General features: G+C 37.2%; 1 protein-coding gene across 1 annotated transcript in view; it reads left to right on the top strand.

Moving 5' to 3' along the window:
- The window catches only part of LOC140505245 (NXPE family member 4-like), a 77432-nt gene extending 55224 nt beyond the window's left edge, over window positions 1-22208 (top strand). The window contains exons 5-6 of the mRNA XM_072611049.1: window positions 10204-10422; window positions 21452-22208. Of these exons, the coding sequence (XP_072467150.1) occupies window positions 10204-10422; window positions 21452-21759 (527 nt within the window). The 3' untranslated portion in view covers window positions 21760-22208. The remainder of the gene's footprint in view (window positions 1-10203; window positions 10423-21451) is intronic.
- The last annotated feature ends 2535 nt before the right edge of the window (window positions 22209-24743 follow it).

The raw sequence follows: 24743 nt of genomic DNA, 5'->3' as shown, positions 1-24743 counted from the left end.
CTAGAGTCAGACTATGGGCTTCAGATCCTCTCTCTGAGGGTTATTACCTATGACCTTGGGCAAGTCATCTAATTGACTCTGGGCTTCAGTTTCCTCATCTTTAAGATGAGATATTTGGACTAGATGGCCTCTGAGATTCCCTCCAATTTTAAATAGATAATCTTACAGTCTGATGATCTTTGTTCTAAGAAGACCTCTAAATTCCAATAAGTTCTAAATATATCATCCTATGGATATTAGACTGGATCTAATTAGATAACATTTAAAGGAATGAATGACAAGTTTGACACTCGAGTTAAAAAAAAATCAACATCACAAGTACAAGATGGTGGAAGCAATTGGGTTTTCAGAGAATTCTAAAGTTCAGTATGAATCAACAGTGTGATAAAATGGCCAAAAATGCTAATTCAAACTTAGACTATCAAATTTCCAGGACTAGAGAGGTAATTATCCAATTTTGAGCAGAACACATTGGGATTATTTTATTCAGTTCTGAGTGCCATGTATTAAGAAGGACATTGATAAGTTGAAGAACATCCAGAAAAAGGTGACCAGGGTGTTGAAGGGATTGGAGATTATACCATTTAAGGATCAGTAAAAAGAGGCTGAAGAAGAGAATACTTGAGTAATGTTTGAAGGCCCATTGAAAGAGAGATTAGACTTCTTTAGCTTGACTCCAAAGGGCAGAAGTATGAGCAGTGGGTGTAAGTTGCAGAGACAGAGACAGAGACAGAGAGAGAGATTAGGCCTGACATGAAGGAAAGCTTCTGGATAATCAGAGTATATCTAAAAATGGAATGGTCTGCCTCCAGAGGTGGTGGTTTTCACTTCCCCAAGTAATCTTTAAGAAAGGGTTGGATGATTTCTTGTTGGAGATGATGCAGAGGCTTTTTTTGGACTGGTATGCATTGAACAGGAGAGCATCAATGGCAGAATAGCAAGAGAGGGGACAGGATGTTCTAAGAATTACAGTTTTCAGACTGAATATAAACTTGAACTTTGACCTGCCTGTTGGTACTATATTCTTTCCCAATGATCAGTAAGTTGCCATACTGCTGGAGGAATAGAATTATATTATTCTTGACATTCCTGTTATAACTGATACCAGAAGAAAGGAAGAAGCTACAGATAAATGGAAGGATGACTCATAGATCCTCTTTGAGAGTTAAAGAAAGGGTTTGGGAGAATTGATTTTATTGTGTATCCAAAAACAGCAAAGAACATTGTTTCATGGGAATATGGTTATCTAATATTTCAGTGCCTATGATAAATGCTTGCAAAAAAGACTGTCGTGAAGATAATTGCAACTTATGCATAATATTAATTGTTAACAATGAAGAGGTAGAGAAATTCTATGAAGACTTTGAGAAACCCTCCAAATTAAATTGATACATTGATACTTGGTGACTTTAAAGGAGAAGATAGCATCAGATGAAGATGGTAAGAAATATGTTAGAAAGCATGGATCAGGAAGAAGGAACGAAAGAAGCCAAAGATTTGTAAATACAGAAGTCTCATGTGTTTACATAATGAATAATTTGTACAAAATAAGAATTGGTAGGTGATGTACATGACAAGAACTATGTAACAATGTAACCACAAAAATTAATTTGGTTACATTCAGCTGCCTGTATACAATCAGACCATTAATTTATCAGAACAAAATACTGAAATTATTAAAAAGCTATAAAAAAACCTTCTGAGTCACAGACTAACAAGATGACAGACTAGATATGTTTTCTGATCCTCATCACCTCTCAAATTTCTTCAAAACAGAAATTATGTGACAAAGATAAAACAACTTCAACTGTCCTCATTGTTCAGGACATCCATAATTCAGGAGAAGATTAAAAAATAGTAAAAATCATGCACTGACTCCAAACTTGATGTTACTCAGCATCCCTATCCCAACTTCCATGATACTGACAGCAAAGCTACACATTAGCTGACCCAAGGACCTGACACATGGGCTTTCAACAAAGCCTAGCCCCAAGCTCTGGGCCTCCTTCTCTTTCAAATGTTATAGAGATGTCGTTCCAGGCTATGGTTTTCTGCTTGGACACAATACCTAACCAGTGTAGCAGCTGTTGTTCTAGGATAGATACTTGGAGGAATCATAGTAGGTAGTCAGTGCTATGGCAGCACTTCAGGGCAAGAAGCTTATTAGAGCCAACACCACTGTGCACAATAGTTGGTGCTGCAAAACCTCTTTGCAGGGGAGCAGAATGACAGAAAGGAGCAGAATACATATGGGCTTGAAATGGAACTCAACCTCACCCTTCTTTCTTCCAGAACCTCAGTGACTGAAACTACAGAAATCATACACATAACATCAATATAGAAAATCTCTGAATTGCTAGTGTTGGATAAGTGAAATGAGGATCAGAGGGAGCAGGACATATCACTAGAACAACTTACCACGTGTGTCTGTGTCTGTGTGTGTATATGTGGGGTACTATGTGGCATTCCATTAAACCTGATGCAAAGGGTTTGACATCCAGCTGGCTCCAGTCCTGTTTATCCAAAAGTCACTGGGGGCAGAGACCTAGGCTGGTGAACCATAAATTGTCCAGCATGGTAAGAAACTAAAATACTTTGAGATCCTGCCCCCAAGGAAACCACCATAAGAGGGGAGGGAGTCAGAAAGTGAAAAATAAGGGAAAATAAGGGGGAAAGGAGTAGACTGAAATTACCAAAGATCTCAGGATGAAGAAAATTGAAAGACTTTAAACAAAAGGAGACAAATTAATAAGCAAAGCATTAACAATGGAGAAAATTTTAACCTTCAGATCTAGTAAACAATTTTGGCATTTATGAATAAACACTGAAAACAAAAAAAATGATTGAGCATTTTGATAAGACAAGACATAGGGGTCTGTGAAATGTGAGAAGAACATGGAACCACAGCACATTGTTTCTGAGTGGTTCAAAAGAGAAATGAGAATTAAGAGAGCAAAATTTAAGTCCTACACGGCAAAAATTGGGCAGAATAGAAAAATTGTTGTATACAATGGCAGGTTTTACTAAAGAAACAAAAGAGAGAACCATTGATGGGGAATGCAAATACATAGAAATGGAGAACAACCTAGCAGAAGAGAAGCAAAAAATAATGCTAAAAGAAAATATGGATTTTATGGAAGCAAAGCATACCACTCTTGAAACCAGGATGAGTAGAGACAACCTTAGGATCTTAGATCTCAGAAGAAGATGACACCATGAAAAACTTGAATGCTATAATAAAAGAAAAAAAAACACCATGAGAAATGGCCAGAACTTCTGAACGTGAAATGAAAATGAAATATCAATTTAAAGAATTCATAGGTTGTCTCCAAGGTCTACTAAGGTCTACCATTGCATCCTGGGCCATAAAACACCCATTGAGTGAATAGGCCTGTTTAAGAAGTAGTCAGGGAATGACTCTTTTAATGAGCAAAAGAAAAAAAAATAATTAAATCACCCTGGGAAGGAAGGAGAAACTGTTACTATTGATAATTACTCTAAGCCAGTTACTAATTGTAGCTTGGACAGGGTCCTATCATTGTCCAACTTATGACCTTCAGAGTGCACTAGGTAAAAGGTTTTGAGAATGACAAGGAAGGAAGGAAGGAAGGAAGGAAGGAAGGAAGGAAGGAAGGAAGGAAGAAAGGACATCTACTCAATAAACTTCAAAGTAAGGGGAGAGGGAGAAAAAAGAGAGAGGATGAGCTGGGTTAGCCTTAGAGAAGGCCAAGGTCTCCTATTGTATCCTGGGCCATTTCCAGTCATCTTGATGAATATCTGGTCACTGGACCCAGATGACTTAGGAGGAGAAAGTGAGACTGGTGACTTTGCACAGTGCTCCCTCACTCAAAACAAAGTCAAGTGCAAGTCATGTAATAATTTCCCTGATGTCATGGTCTTCTTTGAAAATGAAGGATGGACACAACAAGGGTTGCCTCTAGGAAAAAGAAAAACAGCCCAACCAAACAAAACTCAAGGCTATAAATTCCAAGATGCACAATGCCTCCAGTGTTTGGCACAATGTCTGGCACATAGTAGACACTTAATAAGTGGTTGATTAGTTAAATTTAATAATTCAACTCAGAAACAATAAGTTCTGGAAGCAATTGGGAGAAAGACCTTCAAATACAATGGAAAGGAAATTAAAATTAACATAAGACTTTTCTTCATCTACAAGAAAATATAGGAGATAATGAAATAATACATTTTAAAGTACAATGGAGCTCAGGATGCAGCCCAGGGTATCCTACCCTTCAAATCTAAGCTTAATCATAAATGAAAAAAAAAGATAAATGTTCAATAATAAAGAAGCACTTGAAACATTCTTAGGAAGAAAACCAGAACTAGAGAGATTATTTGTTTCTCAAATACTTCAGACAACAGAAATATAGAAGGAGTGAATAAATGCAGCAGCTGAGGCAACAGCAACAGAGTGAGAGCAGAAAAACCAGTAAGAGACTTCTTTTCTAAATGTAAATAAGGAAGGGTGAAGAGAGAAGTTCAGTAGAGGTAACAATGAAGAGATAGGCACAGGCATTGTGGTCTTAACCTGGTGATCTCCTGCCTACAAGGGAATCAATGGGTTTTTTTGTTTTTTTGGTGGGAGGGGAGACTGTACTAGAGAGAAAGAGAGCAAAATAATAAAAATTGATAAATCTAGCTAATCTGATTAAAAAAGAAGAGGGCAGAAAAAAATTAATAAAATAGCAAATGAGCAAGGTAAAATCACAATAAAGCTAGAAGAAATAAAAAGAATAATGAGACCATGCACAGTTATTTGCTAACATAACTGAGAACATAAAACAATAGAGGAATACCTGCAAAAACATAAAATAAGCAAAATATCAGAAGACTGGAAATATTAAATAAACCAAAGTCAGAAAAGGAAATAGTTCCAGTTGTAAAGGTACTACAGAGTGAGTTGGAGTGGGGAAGAGGAAGAATATTCCCTATCCTTCAAACTTTTGGTGAACAATTGGTACTATACTTTACAAGTTATTTTCAAAAATCAAGAAAGACTATCAGAATCCCTTTTTTGAGACAAATACATTCCTAATACTTAAACCAAGGAAAGATAAAATACAGAAAGAAAACTATAGTTCAATAATTATATTGATTACAATCAATTACATTGATTCAAAAGTTTTAAACAAAATCCTGTCAAACATATCTACCTGAACTGATGCAGAATGAAATAAGCAGAGATAAGAAAATATTATATGTATTAACTGTAACAATGTAAGTAGAAAGAATGAGTGCACACCAAAAAATCATAAGTGAATGCAACAAAATCATAAAGATCAAGCAAGACCCAAATGAAGATATATGAGAAGATACCACCAATCCACCCCTTCATGGAGGTGGGAAGTCCATAGATGTTACACAACAGACATGTTTTTGTTCTTTTTCAATGCATCAGTAACTTGTGCTGATTTTTTCCTCAATAAAAAATACTATTTGTTATATGGGATGATTCCCTGGAAGGGTATGAGGAAGAATATTTGTAATGACTATGATAGAAGAAACAGAAGACATCAGTAAAACTTACTATAAAAAAGAAAAAGTTAGAAGATAAAAAATATGACATTTAATAGAAATAACTTAATCCTGAATTACTGAAAGAAGTAAGTTATAACTTAATGAAGAATATTATTGGACAGCAGAAATGATATTGACACTGACTGTAATAATTTTATACAGATGTATAAATAATTTACCATGAAAAGATACCAAAATAAAGTTGGCAAATACTTGACTGCCAAGTGAAGATAGATGTTGACTAAAGACAACTTTGGTGTAGATAGAAATCATACTAAGTTAGATAATTAATAATTATGGCAGAATTTCTTCATAAATCAGGGAGATATAGTTGAAGATATTAATGATTCATAGAAAACTTGGCAAGAGAGACACCTAAGCCCAATTATCATTCCAAAGGTGTTTGTGGATGAAAATGGAAAGGTAATATACACAAGAAGAAAGATGGAAAAGAGCTACAAAGTTGTTGTTGCTATTGTTTTTAATAACAAAGTGTTTTCACTACAAAGGACAAATGATTTCTAATATCAGTCCTGAATTGGCTTATAACAGAGATAGAAATGACATTAAAGATTCTAAAGACAGGATTGAACCTGCACATAAAAGAGATCTATACCAGAGATGTCACAATTGTGAGGGCATAGTAAGAATGATTTCTAATATATCTGAAGGACAGGAAGATGCCAAAGGTATTAATAACATGTCACCTTATTAATGTTGTAAAAATTGACTGAGAAAATACCATTAACTTTGGCATATATATAGTTTCCCATCTATACAAAGTCTTTATGAATCATCTATACTTGAGAACACTAGAAGGTGTTCATAGAAAACAGGTAGTCTTTTGCAAAGGATATGCTACAGCCATCACATCCTTATCATGTTTTTTGTTTAGTCATTTGCAGTTGGGTCTGATTCTTTGTGACTCCTTTTGGACTTTTTTTTAATTTTAATTTTATTTATTTTCAGTATTCCACAATAACTACCATACAACCTAGATTTTTTCTTTCCTTCCTCCTCCTTCCTCCCCGAGATGGCATACAATTTTATATAGGTTCTACACATACATTCTTATTAAATACATTTTCACCATAGTCATGTTGTATAGAAGAATTAAAATGAATGGGAGAAATCATATAACAAACCAAAATGTAATACAAAAGAAAATGATCTGCTACATTTTGCAATTGAATTCCATAGTTCTTTCTCTGGATGTGGAAGGCATTTTGCCTTAAAAAACCATTAGGAATTTTTTAAGTCCTTGCATTGCAATGAAGTTCTAAGTCTACCAGAAAAAGTCCTCACACACTGTGGTTGTTGCTGTGTACAAAGTTCCCCTGGTTCTGCTCCTTTTGCTCAGCATCAGATCATATAAGTCTTTCCAAGGCTCTCTGAAGTCTTCCTGTTCATCATGTCTTATAGCGTAATAGTATTCTATTACATTCATATACCATAATTTATTCAGTCATTCCCCTATTGATGGACATCCCCTTGGTTTCCAGTTTTTGACCACCACAAAGAGTGCTGCTATAAATATTTTTGTACACATGGGACCTTTACCCATTTTTATGATCTCTTGGGGATACAGTCCTAGAAGTGGTATTTCTGGGTCAAAGGGTATTCACATTTTTGTAGCCCTGTGGGCATAGTTCCAAATTGCTCTCCAGAATGTTTGGATCAGCTCACAGCTCCACCAACAATGTATTAGTGTTCCAACTCTCCCATATCTTCTCCAACATTTATCATCTTCCTATTTTGTTATGTTAGCCAATCTGATAGGTGTTCCTTTGGGCTTTTCTTGGCAAAGAAACTGAAATGACTTGGAATTAACTTCTTCTTACCATCTTACAATTGACTAAAAGATGCAGAGAATACAAGTTTCATTGCATTTACTGACGGTTAGCTATAAAAACAGTTGATTCATTAGCCTTCAATTAAAAGCTTTCTTCCATCAAGGAGTCTCTCATACATACATTAAATCATTCATGAATATTTGAAAGACGTAACAACAAAAATAGAACTATTCAGTGACCAGTTGATTATAAATTTCAGGTGATGCACAACAATGTTTATTGTTCAGATTACAGCATAGAACTATATTTCTGTGTAGCTTATCCATCAGTGTGTATTTGCAGAACAAACAGTACAAATTGACAATGAGTTGGGCCCATAATAGAACAGTAGGAGGAGAAAAGGCTGAATTGTCTTTAGAAATGACCCCAAACTTCTTCCAGTAAGAAGAGCCCATCTTTTCTATACCAGTATTCTACTGGTGATATTCTATGACTGTGAGATATGGAAGGCCACAGTTTTTAAATAAGTGTCACACAGAAGAAAATGGTGAGGTGTATAGTAGGTTTGATCAAGCTGTACGTATAATCACAAGGAATTCGAATGAAGAATAGGTGTAAAAGAGGTTATCAGGAATGCCTGAGATAAGACGATGGGCCAGCCATATGGTAAGGATGAGGAATGAGAGGACAACATGAACATTCAACTGGCATTCTCATGATGTCAGGAGAAAGTAAAGGAGGCCTTTAGCACATTGGGAACTTGGGGGAAGATGTGTACAAGAATTGCACCAGATAGGCTGACATGGATAGGCTTGATTTGTGTTATCGGAGGAAACATTCAAATTAAGGGATAAAAAAATCTATTTGAATATTTGTGTATGTATTGGAATAAATGGTTTCTGTAGGTGCTTCCAACTCTCATGTTCTAGGATTCTATAAGTAAAGTTGTTGGACTAAGGGAAGTTCAGACAATCTCTAAAAAAATATTTATTTATTTTAAATTCTAATTTATTTATTTTTAGTTTTCAACATTCATTTCCATAAGATTCTGACTTCCAAATTTTCTCCCCATCTCTCTCCTCTGTGGGCCTAGAGCTCCAGAAACAGTCACTGTCTCTGCCCCTGCTGCTGCTGTGGCTGTCTCTGTCCCTTCCCCGCTCAGCCACCCTGGGATTGGGGCCAGATCACTCTACTCTCCCACACGGATCCCACAGGCTTTTTCCACTGATCTTCCAATTTGTCCTTGGTGTTTTGGGGTACTGAAGTCTGGAGACTGCCACATGTAGGAGAGATTCAGTGTCCCAAAGGCCTGCTCAAGTCCTGTCTGTGCTGGCGTGGCCCACGTTGAACTGTGCCCTGCCCCCTGTGTGGCGTGATAGATGCTTCCTGGCAACCTTCCAGGCTGTTTTGGGCTGGAGATTTACTTCACTCTGTCATTCTGTTGATTCTGTAGTTCCAGAATTTGTTTAGAGACATTTTTTTCAGGTATTTGACTGGGCTTGGGGCAGCATTCTAGAAAGTGTATTTTGTTACTCTGCCATCTTGATTCTGCCTCCCCTCAGACAAAATTTTTTGTAAGTAGGTGGGAAGGAGCCACTGGAGAGAGAGAATGAAAATGCATGTGTTAAGTCACTTGACCAAAGACACACAGTATTACTTAGTGGAAGAGTGTATCCTTACGCTCTCATGGATCTTAACTCCCACTTCTGGTTTCCATACAAACATATTTAGCCTCTCCATGTCTTAGAGGATGTGGTGGTATGTGGAGTTAAAGAATTAGCTAGAGAAATTAGTTTTGGCATAGAGCAGAGGTACCTGATCCTCTGAGACAGGAGGGAAAAAGGAGAGAATAGATGAAGATATTGAAGTTTTTAATTCCAGGAGTTGGGGAAGAACTCTTATATTGCTTCAGTGTTCTCAGTGAAGTATGAAGGTAGGTCAGTTGCAGTGTGTGTATGCGTGTGTGTGTGTGTGTGTGTGTGTGTGTGCATGTGTGTATGTGTGTTTCCTGTTTCAGGACCCAAAGAAAAAGTTTTAAAACAATTAATGTTGGGAAAAGATAACTCAAAGGAACTAGTGACCATGATGGTGTTTCTGATAGTGTGATAAGCTAAGGCAATGGGGAGAAATTCAGAGAATGCTGCATAAGCAAGTGCCCTTGTAATTGCTTTGGCTAATAAGAGTGCCAAAAAGACATTTGACATCTGGGGTACTCTTTTTCTTTTGGTAGGTAATATTCTTGCTCCTAGAAAACAGATTAACAGTATTCACTTATGAAAACCATATTTAATGACAATTTTCCTAGGAAGTATTTACCCTATTTAGGGAGGCATAGCAAGTCCTGAAGAAATCACCAATCTGTTTCATTTGTTTGCATCAAACATAGATGCCTTCATTTCAATTCATCCAACATTTATCAGATATCTGTTGGGTACAAAACCCTCTTCTAGCCCCTGGAGAAGATACAAAGATTAAACAGAATCATAGTTAGAAGAGATTTTAGAAGTAATCTTTGTGAACAGTTCTCATTTCACAGAAGTAGAAATTGAAGGTCAAAGAGTCCTGAGCAAGGATAAGCAGGGGGAATTTTACTGAGAATACTAAACCATAGGTCTCTCTACTCCCAGGCCAATTTAACAAACAGTAGGATCATATCTTTTTAGGTGGAATGGACCTCAGGGGTTACGTAGTTCAACTCCCTCATTTTATAGAGGAGAAAACTGATGCCCCCAAAAGTGGTAATTTGCATGAGCTTTGAACCTAAGTTGTCTAACTTCAAATCAGCTGTCATTCTACTTGACTATGCTGCCTCTCAGTGAATTCCCAAGGATTGCTTGATGTTGTTTAAAATCATATTATATTTCATTAACAGACCAAAGGACACCAGTGGCAGAGAGATGCAAGCTTGAGATGAAGTCCTCAGTTCCTGATGGATATGTCTGGAAGAACACATGGAATCTGTTTTCCTGCAATTTGTCCCAGTTCCAGACTGAAACCCAAATAAAAGATTGTCTGAAGGGGAAACTCATTTATATAATAGGAGACTCCACGACCCGTCAGTGGATGATGTACTTTACAGAAAATATCAAAAGTGAGTTTCAGCATTAAACTAATCTTGGGACCTTTTCAGAAACTGCTTCTTTGGGCTTGGGGGTTGAAGGTGAAATAGAGCATGACTACCTTTTCTCTGTTGTCATTTCTTTTAATCACAAACTTTCCAATATTGTTTTTCTGGGATGTCAGCCAATTAGTCAGTGAATTTAAGCACCTGCTATGTTCAGACACTGCTAAATACTGACGTTACAAAAAAAACCCCAAAACAAGTCTCTGCTCTCAAGAAACTCATAGTCTAATCTAGGAGACCACACGTAAGTAGCTCGGTATAAACAAGATACATGCAGGATGTTTGGAGTAATCTCAGAGGGAAGGCATTAAGACAAAGGAGGACAGGTGTTGGGGATGGAAGCTCAATTCCATGTGGACAGTCTCGGGCGGGTAAAGGTGGGAACTTCTAAATCTTAGAGTTCTCACGAGACCCCCCCAGGAAACGGCTGGGAATCGAGGTGAACCGAGCTATCTTGTGTATTTCCCCCTCTTCCCGTGAGAAACGTGATGGGAGAGAGCTCTCCCTGCCCTCGAGATTGTCCCGGATTGGAGCACACCTAGTTACCTAACAGGCACGGTATTCAGATGCAAACTATGCAGCTGCAGGGTTTAAGTAGGATCAGGAAAGCCTGAAAGCTCTCTTGGCGGGAGGGGTGCGGAGCGGACAGGACAACAAGGCTCCGCTTTTCCTCTCTCTTCTCTCCCCTCCCCCTCTCTCCTCACTTATACTTCTACTTCCAATCCCTTATTGTAAGATCTTTGCCTCCTTGGGAGATCCCTCTCTCTCTCCCTCCTAAGGAAGAATCCCCTGCACTTGTAACCGAGACCCTGAAATAAAGCTCAACCCTTGTTCGACTCTGGAACGTCCTTTCTCTCATATGTGCACCCGGCATGGCCAGCCAAAGACCTCGGGAGGTGAGGTAAGAAAGACTCGGGTAGCCCACAGGCCTCTAGGTCTGGCAGACAGGGAAAAAGACTTCTTGCAGAAGGTGAAACTTAAAGTGATACTTGAAGGAAGCCATGGAAGTCAGGAGGTAGAGATGAAGATGGAGAGTGTTCCAGCCATGGGGGACAATCTATGAAGATGCTCACATTGGGAGATAGAGTAGTATAAGTGAGGAACAGTGAGGAGGCTAGTGTCTCTGAATTACAGAGTATGTGCAGCGGAGTAAGGTGTGAGAATGCTTGAAAGGTAGGAAGGAGGCATGAAACTTTTATTTGATCCTGGAGGCAATAAGGAGTCACTGCAATTTATTGAATGGGGAGTGATATGGTTAGAACTGCATTTTGGAAAGACCAGTTTGACAGTTAAATGTCAGATGAATTAGAAAGGGGAGAGACTTATGGCAGGAAGACCAACTAGCAGACTATTGTAGCAGTTCAGAAATGAATTGATGAGGGCCTGCACGACAGTGATGGCAGTGTCAGAAGAGAAAAAGGGGTGTATAAAAGAAATGTTATGAAGTTCAAATCAAATGACTTGGCACCAGATTAGATATGGGGATGATAGACAGTGAGGAGTCAAAGATAACACTTGAGTTGTGAGCCTGGGTGTCTGGGAAGATGGTAATACCCTGTACCTCAATAGGGAAGTTTGGAAGGGGAAGAGAGTTTGGGGAAAATATAATGAATTCAGTTTTAGAAAATATAATGAATTCAACATTCAGAATGTTGAGTCAATGAGATGTCCAATTTTGGATTAGGCATTGGAAATGTGAGAATGGAGGCTGGAAGAGAGATTGGAGCTAGATAAGCAGATCGGAGAGTCATCTGCATGGTAATAATAATAATGATGGCTAGCATTTGTATTACTCTTGCTATGTGCCAGGCACTGTGTTAAATACTGTATTTTACTTCATTTGATTTTCACAACAACATGGGGGGTAGGTGCTATCATTATCCCCATTTTACAGATGAGGAAACTGAGGCAAGCAGCAGTTAAGTGACTTGCTCAGTGTCTGAGGTCAGATTTTCATTCAGATCTTCCTGGCTGTAGGCCCAGGGCTCTAAACACTGCACTGCCTAGCTACTCCCAGAGAGGAGATAAATGAAAACAGGGGAGATGATAAGATCACCAAGTGTATTACCATCCCTCTGAATATACACATTTCACTGATTGAAAGTAATTATTTTATTTAATGATTCATATGAAATTTACTTTAACATTCATACAATAAATACATTCAAATTTAAAAATGTATATATTATCCTGTAGAGGAGTTGCTAGGGACCATCAGGAACTTTGGATAGCTACTTAGCTTTGTAAACAGTTGAGTAGGCATCATAGTGTAATGGCAAGAGTATTGGATGAGACAGAGCTGCATATTACTATTAATGTATAATCTTGGAGAAATCAATTAACCTGTGAGGTTTTCTCTCCTTAAAGATGAAGGGGTTTGAATGCTTTGCCTTTAAGGTCTTATCTAACACTATTATTATTCCAGGAGAATGAATAGATCTCCATTTTTTTCTTTTCTTGTGAAGATCGTCACAGTGATTCCTCCATTTTTCCCTCTTCGTTTCTGTAGATTGTTAAATGATTATATCTATAAGTCTTGAGTGTGTCTTGGTATCTTATTGATTTTGTAACTACTTTGAAGGAGCTTTCTTTTCTTTTAAATAACAGTTCTTCTTTCAAAATAGAAATGCTAATGAATTTTGCAGATTTATTTTGTGTCCTGCCACTTTTTAAAAGCTGTTTTCATCTCAGCTTATTTATTGGTCCTTTAGGGGTATTCTACGTATAACATCAAATTGCTTGCAAATAGATGGTGAAACAACATGGTATGACTGATAGAAGAACGTGGTGTCAGGAAACCTGGAATCATGTCCTTCCTTTGATATATATTGACTGTGTGACTCTGGGCAAGTCACTTAATTTCTTGATGTCCTAAGTAACTCTCTGATGATAATAGCTAAGATTTATTTGCACCTACTATATGTTAAGCACCTTACAAATATTGTCTAATTTAATCCTCATAAAAAACTTGCAAAGTTGGTATTATTATCATCTCCATCCCATTTTACATATGAAGAAATTGGGGCAAACAAAGGTTAAGTGACTTGCTCAGGGTCACATAGATCATGAGTGTCTGTGGCCAGATTTGAACTGACTGTAGGCCCAGGTCCCTCTGCATGGTGCCATCTAGCTGCACTTTGCAGAGCACATGCCTGTTTGCATTGGTAGAGGGTGTTTCTTCCTTGGGAGTTCCAATAACAATGATATCATAATTTCAGTCCAAGTCAAAAGTGTTAAATAGTGGGTATCAGAGGACCCTTTAAAAAATCCTGTGCTTATAGAGAATACATCTAGTGTTTCCCCATTACAACTAATACCTATTGTTTTTAGATATGTATTTTTAATCATTGGAAATAGCCTTGATATGCCTTATATACCAAGGCTATTTAGATTTCTCTTTCTCTTTCCCCTTTCCCCCTCTCCTCTTCCTCCTTTCCCCTGCCCCATAAAAGATTATTGCATTTCATTAAAGACTTTTACTACATCTATGGATAAAATAGTTTAGTTTTTATTACTTTAGTGTTCATAGGATTAATTATGTTATTTGTTTTCCTAATATTGAACCATCCTTGCATTCTTGTTATTAATCTAACTTGGTTATATTGAATTACTTTTTGGACATATTACTATAGTCTTTTCTCTAGGATTTTATTTATGTATTTTGAACAAATAACCATTGTTGATATTTACTTATAGGGCTCTTTCTCTGCTCTACACATGTCTGGATTAACTATTAAGATCATATTTGTCTCATAGAATGAGAGTGAGAGAAAGATTTCTTTCTCAAATATTGAGAGTGATTTTTGTAGCATAGGTAACTGGAGTCTGGCGCATATGCAGATCCTATCAGCTTACTCAATTAATGCAGCTTTCCCACATGAAGAACTTGAGAAACTGCTTGTGGGAGAGTCATGGTCATATAAAAGAAATTTCTTTGAAAGACTGTGGAGTACACGTGGACGTTCTGTAATTGCCCCTGGATTAAGCTCCCATGTGTAATGCCATCTTGGGGCTCACTTGTCTAAATTATACAACACTGGTCGGATGGGTGCTATTCACTGTTACTACTCCCAGGGTTTTAGGAGTAACCTTGTGGGGGCTCTTCTTTCAAACACAATGTCATGTCATGTACTCCCACAGGTGTGCTTCCCCTAAACAATCTTCTAGCAAAAGCACTTACTCAAATGGCATTATAAGAATAATTTTTATTTACAAATAATGTTCGTTAACACCAGAATCACATTTCCCACAAATACACCCAGACTCTAGGAAGGAAAGAAGAGTGGGTAGGAACAAAAAGTACTGTAGTAATGAGGGAAATATGTAGGAGAGACACAGGGTCAAGGCAACTCACAATTCTGGACCTTTGAAGTGATTCAATATTCTTTCTTTCTCCTGAGACACCTTATTAAAGGACCAGAACTATATAAATAGATCTGGGAATCATCAGCACGTTAATTGCAGAGATGTTAATTGAACCCAAGGGAGCTGATGAGACTACCAAGTGAGAAAAGAGAAGAGAGTATAGGAGAGAGTTTTGGAGGATACTGTAAAATAAAATTTGCTTGTAAATTCTCTGAATCTCATATATTTTTTTAATTTGTGAGTTCACTTTTTGGCTTGTTCAGTATTGTTTTATGAAACTGTTGTTTAATTCTTGTTCCATAAGTTAATGTTTTATACTTTTGTTAGTTTTATTCATTTAGTTAGGTAAAATTGTTTTTCATAATAGCTTCTATTTTTTCTTCTTTAATTGTGAATTCCCCTTGTTCATTTTTTATTTTGGTAATTTGGTTTTCTTCTTGCTTTTTAAAATTTATTTTATTTAAAAAACAACTCAGCTTTATTTGTTATTTCAATGGACTTTTCCCATTAAATTTTACTTATCTCTTCTTTGAATATCAGTATTTCTATTTTGATATTTAATGAATTTTTAATTTTGTTTTCCAGTTTGTTTTTGTTTTGAGTTTTATGTCCAATTAATTGATCTGTTCTTTCTCTCTTTGTTTATGAGTATTTAGAGATTCCCCTAAGGACTACCTTGGCTGCATTCCTAAAATGTCAGTCTGTTTTTATCATTGTTATATTTTTCTTAATGTAATTATCTATCCTTTCTATGATTAATTTGTTGATCCACTAATTCTTTCATATTATTTTGTCTCCAGTTAGTTTTTGATTCTTTCTTTAATGGTTCTACACTGAATATAATTTTTATTGCATTGTGGTCAGTATTCGTAAGGTTTTATGTCCTAATACTTGGTTCATTTTTGTAAAGATGCCATTTGCAACTGAGAAATAGGTGTAATACTTTTCTATTACAATTCTACAATTGCCAAAGAGCAATCATATTTTACTTAACATTCCTTCCTTCTTTCCTTCTTCTCTTGCTTCCTTCCTTTCTTAGATTTGTCTGACTCTGAAAGGGGTATATTGATGTCATTAATCATTACAGTTTTATTGTCTATAACTCCCTGTAACTCTTTTAGCTTTCTCTTTAAGTATCTAGATGTCATGCCATTTGGTGCTTATATGTTAAGTATGATTTTCATTGTTTATGAATTGTCTGAGATAATTTCTGCTACACCTCCCTCTTTAAGTTAACGTAATTGAAGTATAATTGAAATACAGATTTCACTTCAGCCCCTTATTTTAACTTTTTTGCATGTTTATGTTTTGTTAACAATTCTTTTTGGGTAAGCATTACATTGTTTATTTCTGTTTCCTAATCCATCATGGTATCCTTTTTTATTTTATGAGTAAGTTCATTTAATTAATATTTACAATGGTGATAGTTAATTGTGTATTTTCCTTAATCCTTTTGTTTTTTTCTTTCCTTTTTGCTCCTTGCTACTTCATTACAAGGAAAAAGGTAGTCAGAGAAGAATGTGCTTAGCACTAGTGTTCTATGCCTGATAAAATTGACTTTTAGATTCCAGAGTTTCTTCTCTTTCCCTTGCCCAGATCTCACTTACAAATTATTACCCTTTCTTTCTTTCCTTTCAAACCATTGTTCACAATCTACCCTTTGAGGGTAGAAGTATTTTTGCTTATCACTAATCCATCCTTGAATCTGTCATCTCCTTCTGTTTTCTGGTTGAATTAAATTTATTTCTGTACCCAAATCTCTCTATGTGTGTACTCTTCTGATTAGTTCAGATGAAAGTGAGATTCAAGTATGCTGCTGCACCCCCCCCCCCCCCCGCTTTTCTTCTTGCTTGTATTCTATTCAACTTGCCCATCCCAATACTACATTCCCCTTAGTCCCACTTTCTTACATACTAATATCTTTCCTCCTTCCTTTTCTTTCTTCTTTTAAGATTATCAAAACAGCAGTCACTCTCAACCTCCCCTTCTTATTTAATTTCTTCAGTTTCCCTTGATATATTATAGTTTTGAAAGGGTATTTGTAGCTTCTCCCCCATAAAATGTATTTATATCTTTTTTAGTACCTTTTAATTGTTTGCTCATATTTACCAATTTTTGTTTCTTTTGCCATTTTTATTTGTATTTGAAAGTTTCTACTTAGTGCTAGAGTTTTTTTTAAAAATCAGGAATGATTAGAAGTTTTCCATTTCATTAAAGGTCCATTTTTCTTCCTGTACTCAGCTTTGCTGGATATTATTCTTGGTTGTAAGCCCTTATCTTTTGCCTTTTTGAATATTGAATTCCAAACTCTTGACCCCCTTTAATTTGTTAGTTGCTGAATCTTGTTTGATTTTGATGATGGCTTTTCAGGATTTGAAATATTTTTTCCTGGCTGGTTGCAATATTTTCTCTTTGACTTGAAAGTTCTGGCTTTTGGCTCTGATGTTCCTAAGAATGTCTATTTTGGACTGTCTTTTAAGGAGATTGATGGATACTTTGTATTTTCACTTTGCTCTCTGATTCTAATATATTTGGGCAGTTTTCTTTTATGATTTCTTGAAATATGATAGCCAGGCTCTTTTTCTGGTCATGACTTGAAGGTAATTTAGTTATTCTAAAGTTGCTTCACTTTAATCTGTTTTCCAAGTCTGTTGTTTTTTACATAAGATATCTTAAATTTTTTTTTATTTTTTTAATCTTTTAACTTTGTTATAATATTTCTTGTGTCATCATATAGCAATTTGAGATTTATTTTTGGGTTATATAAACTTAATAAGTATGTTTTGACTTCATTCAAATAACTGATATAAATTTTAATTGTACAAAGCTGAGAATAAATTGCCAGTACACACAATTTGAGACCATTCTCCATGTAAAAAATGAATCGTTAATCATCTACTGGCTTCAATAATACTCACATGCTGCTGAACAAAGCTGGAAAAAATAACAAAACTGTGCTGACTGGGTACACCATAAATTTATGCTATTTAATGTCATGTGGGCTGTCATTATGGCAAGGCAATTCTTTTATACCTCCCCAATGAATTCCCTATCTTACTCACCACAGAAGCTTTTGCAAACCTTTCCATCTCTCCTGAAAATTGATGACTTTCCTTTCCTCCACCTTCTCAACTGAGAACCTTCCCTCATTTTTTACTGAAAAAACTTGAGTCCATTCACCTTTGTTACCTTCCTCATCATCTCACACCACTCTGATGCCTTCAGCCATTTCCTCATCCTTCATCCTTGTCTCACAATAAGAGGTGTTCTTTCTCTTTGTGAATACAAATCCCTCAGTAAGTACAAGTAATGCCATTCTGCTCCATCTTCCCTAGAAGATTGTCTCCTGGTCTTTATGACTGTCACTAATCTCCAGCCTCTCCTTGTCTGTTGCCTGCTTCCCAACTGCTTATAAATACACCCATGTCTCCCCCATCTTCCAAAACCTTCACTTGATCTATCCATCTATGCTAGCCATCATCCTAAATTTCTTCTTCATTTTGTGGCTAAGCTCTTTAAGAAGACTTCTGTTCCTTTTATTCTCTTAACCTTCTGAACTTTGACTTCCCATCTCATCATTCAATTGAAAGTTCTTTCTCCAAAGTTCCCAATGAACTCTTACTTTTCAAATTGAATGGCCTTTTCTCAATCCTCATTCTTCTTGAGCTCTCTGTAGCTTTTGACATTGCCAGTCATCTTCTTCTCCTTCTCTCTAGGTTTCCCCAACACTGTTTTTTCTGGCTTTCCTACTCCCTGTCTGGCCACTCCTTAATCTTCTTTATTGGATCTTCTTCCAGATCACAACCAACAAGCTGTTCTGTCTTGGGTCATCTTCTCTTCAGGCTTTTTACCATTTCATCTGATAATTTCATCAGCCTCCATATCTTTAATCATCATCTCTAAGCAGATGTTTCTCAAATGTCTATATATCCAGCTTTAACCTTTCTCCTGAGCTCCAATTTTCTACTGAACATGTCAAACTGGATGTCCCATAGACATTATAAAGTCAGCATGTTCAAAGTTGAACTCATAATCTTTCTCCCAAACCTTCCTCTCCTCCTGCTTTCCCTATTACTATTGAGGTTACTACCATCCCTCCATCACATCCTAGATGTCATCTTTGACTCTTCACCATCTCTCATCTCACCTATCTAATCTGTTGCTAAGTCCTGTAATTTTTACCTTTGTAACATCTTTTGTATATTTTCTCTTCTCTGTTCTGACTTGCTTACTGCTACTGTCATGAAACAGGCACTCATCATCTCATTCCTAGACAACTGAATAGCTAGTTGAGCTTTTGTTCCTTGCTACTAGTCTTTCTCTGGTACCTGCAGCTTCAAGGCTACATGTAGCACTCTGGATCCTTAAGTGCAGTCCTTTGACTGAATCCAAACTTCCAGAGCAAATCCTTTTAATAAAAGAATTTGTTTTGTAAAAGTTAGACTCAGTCAAAGGGTTGCACTTGAGGAGCTAGAGGGCCAAATGTGACCCCTTCACTAAGCTGTCAAAGTGATCTCCCTAATATTCAGGTCAGATCATGCCCCCCTCCTTCCTCCAACTCAACAAATAACCATGGTTCTCTTTCACCTTTAGAATCAAATATAATATACTCAGTTTGGTGTTCAAATTTTTTTGTAGCCTGACTCCTTTTCCAGTTTTCTTCTATCTAATTCCCCTCTACACATTCTATGATCCAGTGCACTGGACTCCTTGCTTTTCCTTACAGGTGCCAATCCATCTCTCAGCTCAGACACATTTTCACTGACAAACCCCTAGTGGTTTGCCATTTCCTTCTCCAGCTCAGATCATTTTATAGATGAGGAAACTGAGGCAAACAGGGTTAACTGACTTTCTCAGGGTCACACAACCAGGACAGATTTGAATTTAGGAAGATGAATCTTCGTGTCTCCAGGATTGGCACTCTATCTGATGTACCACTGTAATGCCAATGTGATACCCATAGCAGCTGTTATGAATATACATGTGTATTTCCAGGGTAAATTTGCAAAATGTAATAAACTGTCTTCCTCAAAACTAAAATATTTATTTGAGATACCATTAGAATACCAGGAGGTAAGATTTATAGGGGTCCTTATCACTAATCCAGGGAAGGCAGACATCTTAAATCTTCTTTCTGTCAGGCCTACCCACAGAAATAAGTTCCCCTACACAAATTCCTCCCTCTTCCTACTCACAACTTGCTTCTCACTCTCTGCTCATGCTCTCTCTCTCTCTCTCTCTCTGTCTCTCTCTCTCTCTTCTCCCTGAACAAGCTCCTCCCAGTCTGAGCTCCATGTTACTCAGGCTCTATGTGATCACAGGTTCCATGTGTTAGGCCTATTAATGAATGGGGAATATCTTCCTATTCTATTAACATTACATCCACCAAGCTTCCTTACTAGCACATAAGTGCTTAATAAATGTTTATTTACAGACTGACTGACTTTTCTTTTGGCCTCTTTTTGTATTGCTAGTGCTCAGCACAGAGCCTGGCACATGGCTCGATAAATATTTATTGAATTTACTTGACTCTGACAGTGTTATGTGATCTCTCTGATTTAATAAATCAGAATACTTTACTTATTTTAAACAATTAGTAAGCCTTTATGAAATGTCTACTGTGTGCCAGACCTTCTGCTGGGCTCTAGGGATACAACACAATCAATGAAACACTCCTTGCAAGTTTATATTCTAGTACAGGGAAGCACATAAATAAATATAAACAGAATAAATAAAAATGAATACCAAATAATCAGCTTCAAGATAGGTTGGGAAGGAGGGCATTGGCAGTTGGGTGGATCAAGACAAACATCTTGTAGAAGGTGGTGCTTGAAAGTACAGATGGGGGAGGAGAACATTCCAGGTATGTGGAATAGTCAACACAAAGTTCAGAGACAGAGAGTCACATGTGAGAAAGAGAGAGAAGTCAAATTTGACTGGATTTTATCTTGAAGCGGGGAGACAGAGCCGCTAGGATCAGGGAACAAGAGATAAGCACTGAACTCTACCTCCTTTTTCTGTCTTTTACTTGCCAGTGTTGTTCCTGCATAGAAAATGCACCAGAGAACTGTTTATTTACAACTAACAAAGAGTTTTCTGAGTATTTTCCCAGAGCCTTAGAATCCTGGCTTTGCCTAAGTCATACAGAATGCTTTATTTAGGGGTACAGAGGGAAGAGGCAAGGTTATTTACCATACCACACTGTGCTCCAGTTCATGTTTCTGAGTGCCAGATTTGCTATTTCCTCAATGGAGTTTCATTCATTTTGAGACAATAGGAATTTATTAAGGCTCAGCCCTATGGTAGTCAAGATGTGTGATTAAAGGAAGTATAGGACACAGTTCTTGTCCTTTGGGAGCTTACAGTCTACTTGGAGAAATGAGTCTGCTACAAGGAGTAGTTGAAGAATATTATGAGACAATGTGGAAATAAGTACCAAAATGAGTTATGCAAAAAATAACCAGACATATAACACTGTGCATTTGTGTATGACTTTAAATCATTCAATTCATTTATATTTCTCTTCTCACATGGGAGGCTACATGTGGTTGTGTCATATATAATTTGCCATTCGATAGGATATTTACTTATTTTGTTTAATATGTGACTTTACTTTTCCCTTTGACATCAGCACTGAAGTCCATTGACCTCCATGGATTTGGGATACTCCATCGTCAACTTGTTGTGGATTTGGAAAACAAGATCTACATTCAGTGGCAAAGACATGGCTACCCTTTGGTTGGCTCATATAACTATTCAGCAAAAGAGAATGAGTACCTGGCCCGTGTCATTGACAGAATAGCTGGGGACGGAAACACCATTATCGTCTTTTCTCTGGGTCAGCACTTTAGATTCTTCCCCATTGACCTCTTTATCCGAAGGGCCATTAATGTTCATAAGGCCATTGAACGCTTGTTCCTGAGAAGCCCAGACACCTAAGTGATCCTTAAGGGTGAAAATACTAGGGGAATTAATAATGATCCCGAGCGAGTTAGTGACTTTCATGGTTATATACAGTCTCTGGTTTTGAAAGACATCTTCCAGTATCTCAGTGTAGGTGTCATTGATGCCTGGGACATGACCATTGCCTATGACACTAATGAGGTCCATCTACCTGAATATGTGATTGGAAATCAGATTAACATGTTCTTAAACTACATTTGCTAGGAAAGATGGATCCTGCTAAATGCCATGAACAGATTGTCACTACTGTGGAGTCACCAATATAATGTCAAACCTACCAGTATCCTGTCTCTTTTGAAAATACTTAAAACCAGTCACGTTCAGTTGAAAAGAAGAACGTTCAAATATTAAAAATTAGGATGTAAGCCTACCTAAACACAGTTATACTCTTTTTCACAATAAAATGAAAAAAACAACAACAAAAAGCTTCAGTGACTATCTTGTGATGAATACTCGTAGTAGATTATAGGCTTCTTGAAAGCAGATCTCTCAGTACCTTTCACAAGATTTTCTACATAGTAGGCATTTACACATAATTAATTAGTAATTATAATTAATCTGTGTGATGGGTCTGAAGGACAGATTTTCTTGGACAACTATCTATAGATTTATCTTGTTAAATAAAGTTCACCTTCTTCCAACTGTGATTGAAAACTTCTTGGAACTTGAAAGCTAACTAGAAACCACATAGAAACCTCAATTTAATCATCCTAATATCTCTCAGAAAATGCCTTGGACTGAGCTGTATTTAAATATCTAAATCAAAGAGGAGCAGGAAGGTTGATATTAGGGGAGAAAGGTGGTTTTAAAAAAAGAAAGGAGATAAACAATAAAAAAAAGATGGGACAAGGAATTGAAGGCAATTAATCCAACATCTCATAAAGAAACAGAAAGCAAGTGGGGCTGGGGAGGAGAATCAAAGAATATGGAGAATGGTGGATAGAGGAAAAATATTGAAGAAAAAATATTGAAGAAAATATGTCAAAGCATTGTAAATCATCCTATGAAAATAAACTGTGTGGGAATGGATTTTTTTTTAATCACTAATGACTCTTTTACTGGCCCAGTGGTTCCAGGTCTGAATCTTGGGAAATACAGGAATCTAATGACCCCATGGACAAATATTTCATATTTCTTGGCTCATTTCTATGGTCTAGCTAATCTTTGTAGTTGAGACAGAATTGCAGATGTTTTAGAATTCTAAAAGAACTCTAAAACCCTCTTTAGTCAGTTCTTTCAAAATCTCCTCTCACCAAGCAAAGCTGTACAATTTACTAATATATTTGTTAGCAAAATAGACTAAATTAAGGTTCTTTTACTTATTCCAGCAAAGAATCCTAAACAGCTGTTTTGTTCCCAGAGGGAATTGTAAGTTCTACTCCTAGTTTGGGGACTATGCCATATGCTAATAGCAAAAACAAGACAAAAACTCAACCCATCCCAGACAGAAAAGGTGGCAGCATAGATTCAGAGCTTCAAGGGACCATAGAGGCATTTTCTCCATCCTACTTATTTTACAGATGAAGAAATCTGTGCCCAAAGAGGTTAAATTCTGCCAGAAGGTCACACAGTAATAAACCGTTGTTCCAGGATTTAAAGCTCAGTCCTCGAAGGCTCAGTGTATTCTTTTTCCCACCATATGTACCATCTTAATCTTGAAGCCTTCTAGCTAGAGCTAGTCCCATTTGAGGTTTTCTTTACTATGTCACTAATAGACCAACTGAAATGTAAGTCATATCATTATTTCTCTGATGTCATGGTCTTCTTCAAAAACGAAGGATAAATACAATCTGTGAGTAGACTGAACTGCCTGAGTGGGTACCCAGCTAGCTGGGTAACTCAGCTCATTCTCTCCCTTCTGTCTCCCTCTCTTCTTTCTTCTCCTCTCCAAAGGAAGGCCAATTTGGATGGCCAGGTCAATAAGGATGGCCAGAGGTTGCCCTGTCAACTTGGGGTTTACTGGCTAGATGTCTGCCTTCCTTCCTTCCTTCCTTCCTTCCTTCCTTCCTTCCTTCCTTCCTTCCTTCCTTCCTTCCTTCCTTCCTTCCTCCCTCCCTCCCTCCCTCCCTCCCTCCCTTCCTTCCTTTCTTCCTTCCTTCCTTCCTCCCTTCCTCCCTCCCTCCCTTCTTTCCTTGCTTCCTTCCATGAGAGACAGCAAAAGTTAAGTTTCCATAGAAATTATTATTAGTTGATGAAGTCATTGAGAATAAATCAGATAATAAGGCCAGCAGACCGCAGGTGGACTCAACCAATCAGGAGACAGACAGTGGCCTTCAGAAAATTACAAAGTTTTTGATAAAGGAACCAAATCTACATCTAGCTGAAACTAGCCAAGAAAAATGACCTAGATTTACCTGGAAAAGGCTTTTCTTCACTGTGCTTGATTAATGAACTTCATGCATATAAGAAGACACATCTCACATAAAATTATCCCTCCATTTTCTGATCATGGGTCCTATGTTAAAACATATTTGGGAGGGGGGAATCACACCAGGGGTGGTTTGTAATGGACATGTAGAGAAGATAGTGACCTAATGGAGAATGGACCAATCCGTTTCCTGATGGGAGTATCTGTCCTGAACTAACAGTATAAAGCCAATCTCACTTTTGTATCTGATGCTCCCTCCTCCTGAAAAGAGTATGGGGGTCTGTTTTGGTCAAAGTGTTCAATTCCTCTGAATTTTGCTACAATAAATTTTCTTGTTAGTGTCAAGCATGTCTCTAACCTTTCCTTCCCTTTCTTCCTTCCTCCCTCGCTCCCTCCCTCCCTCCTTTCCTTCCTTCCTTCCTATTCCCAAAATCTTAAACCCAGTGCATTCTGAAGCCCATAGGATGGACAACAATAGGTCTCTGCCCAAGCTCCACTTAATGGCTGGCTTAGAGTGTTCATCAATAGTAACAGTTTCTGTTTCCCTCCTAGCTTGATTAGTTAATTTTTTTTTGTTCATTAAAAGGGTCAT

This window comes from Notamacropus eugenii, chromosome 5 (assembly GCF_028372415.1).
Source record: "Notamacropus eugenii isolate mMacEug1 chromosome 5, mMacEug1.pri_v2, whole genome shotgun sequence".
NCBI lineage: Eukaryota > Metazoa > Chordata > Mammalia > Diprotodontia > Macropodidae > Notamacropus > Notamacropus eugenii.
This window is presented reverse-complemented; position numbering and strand designations above follow the sequence as displayed.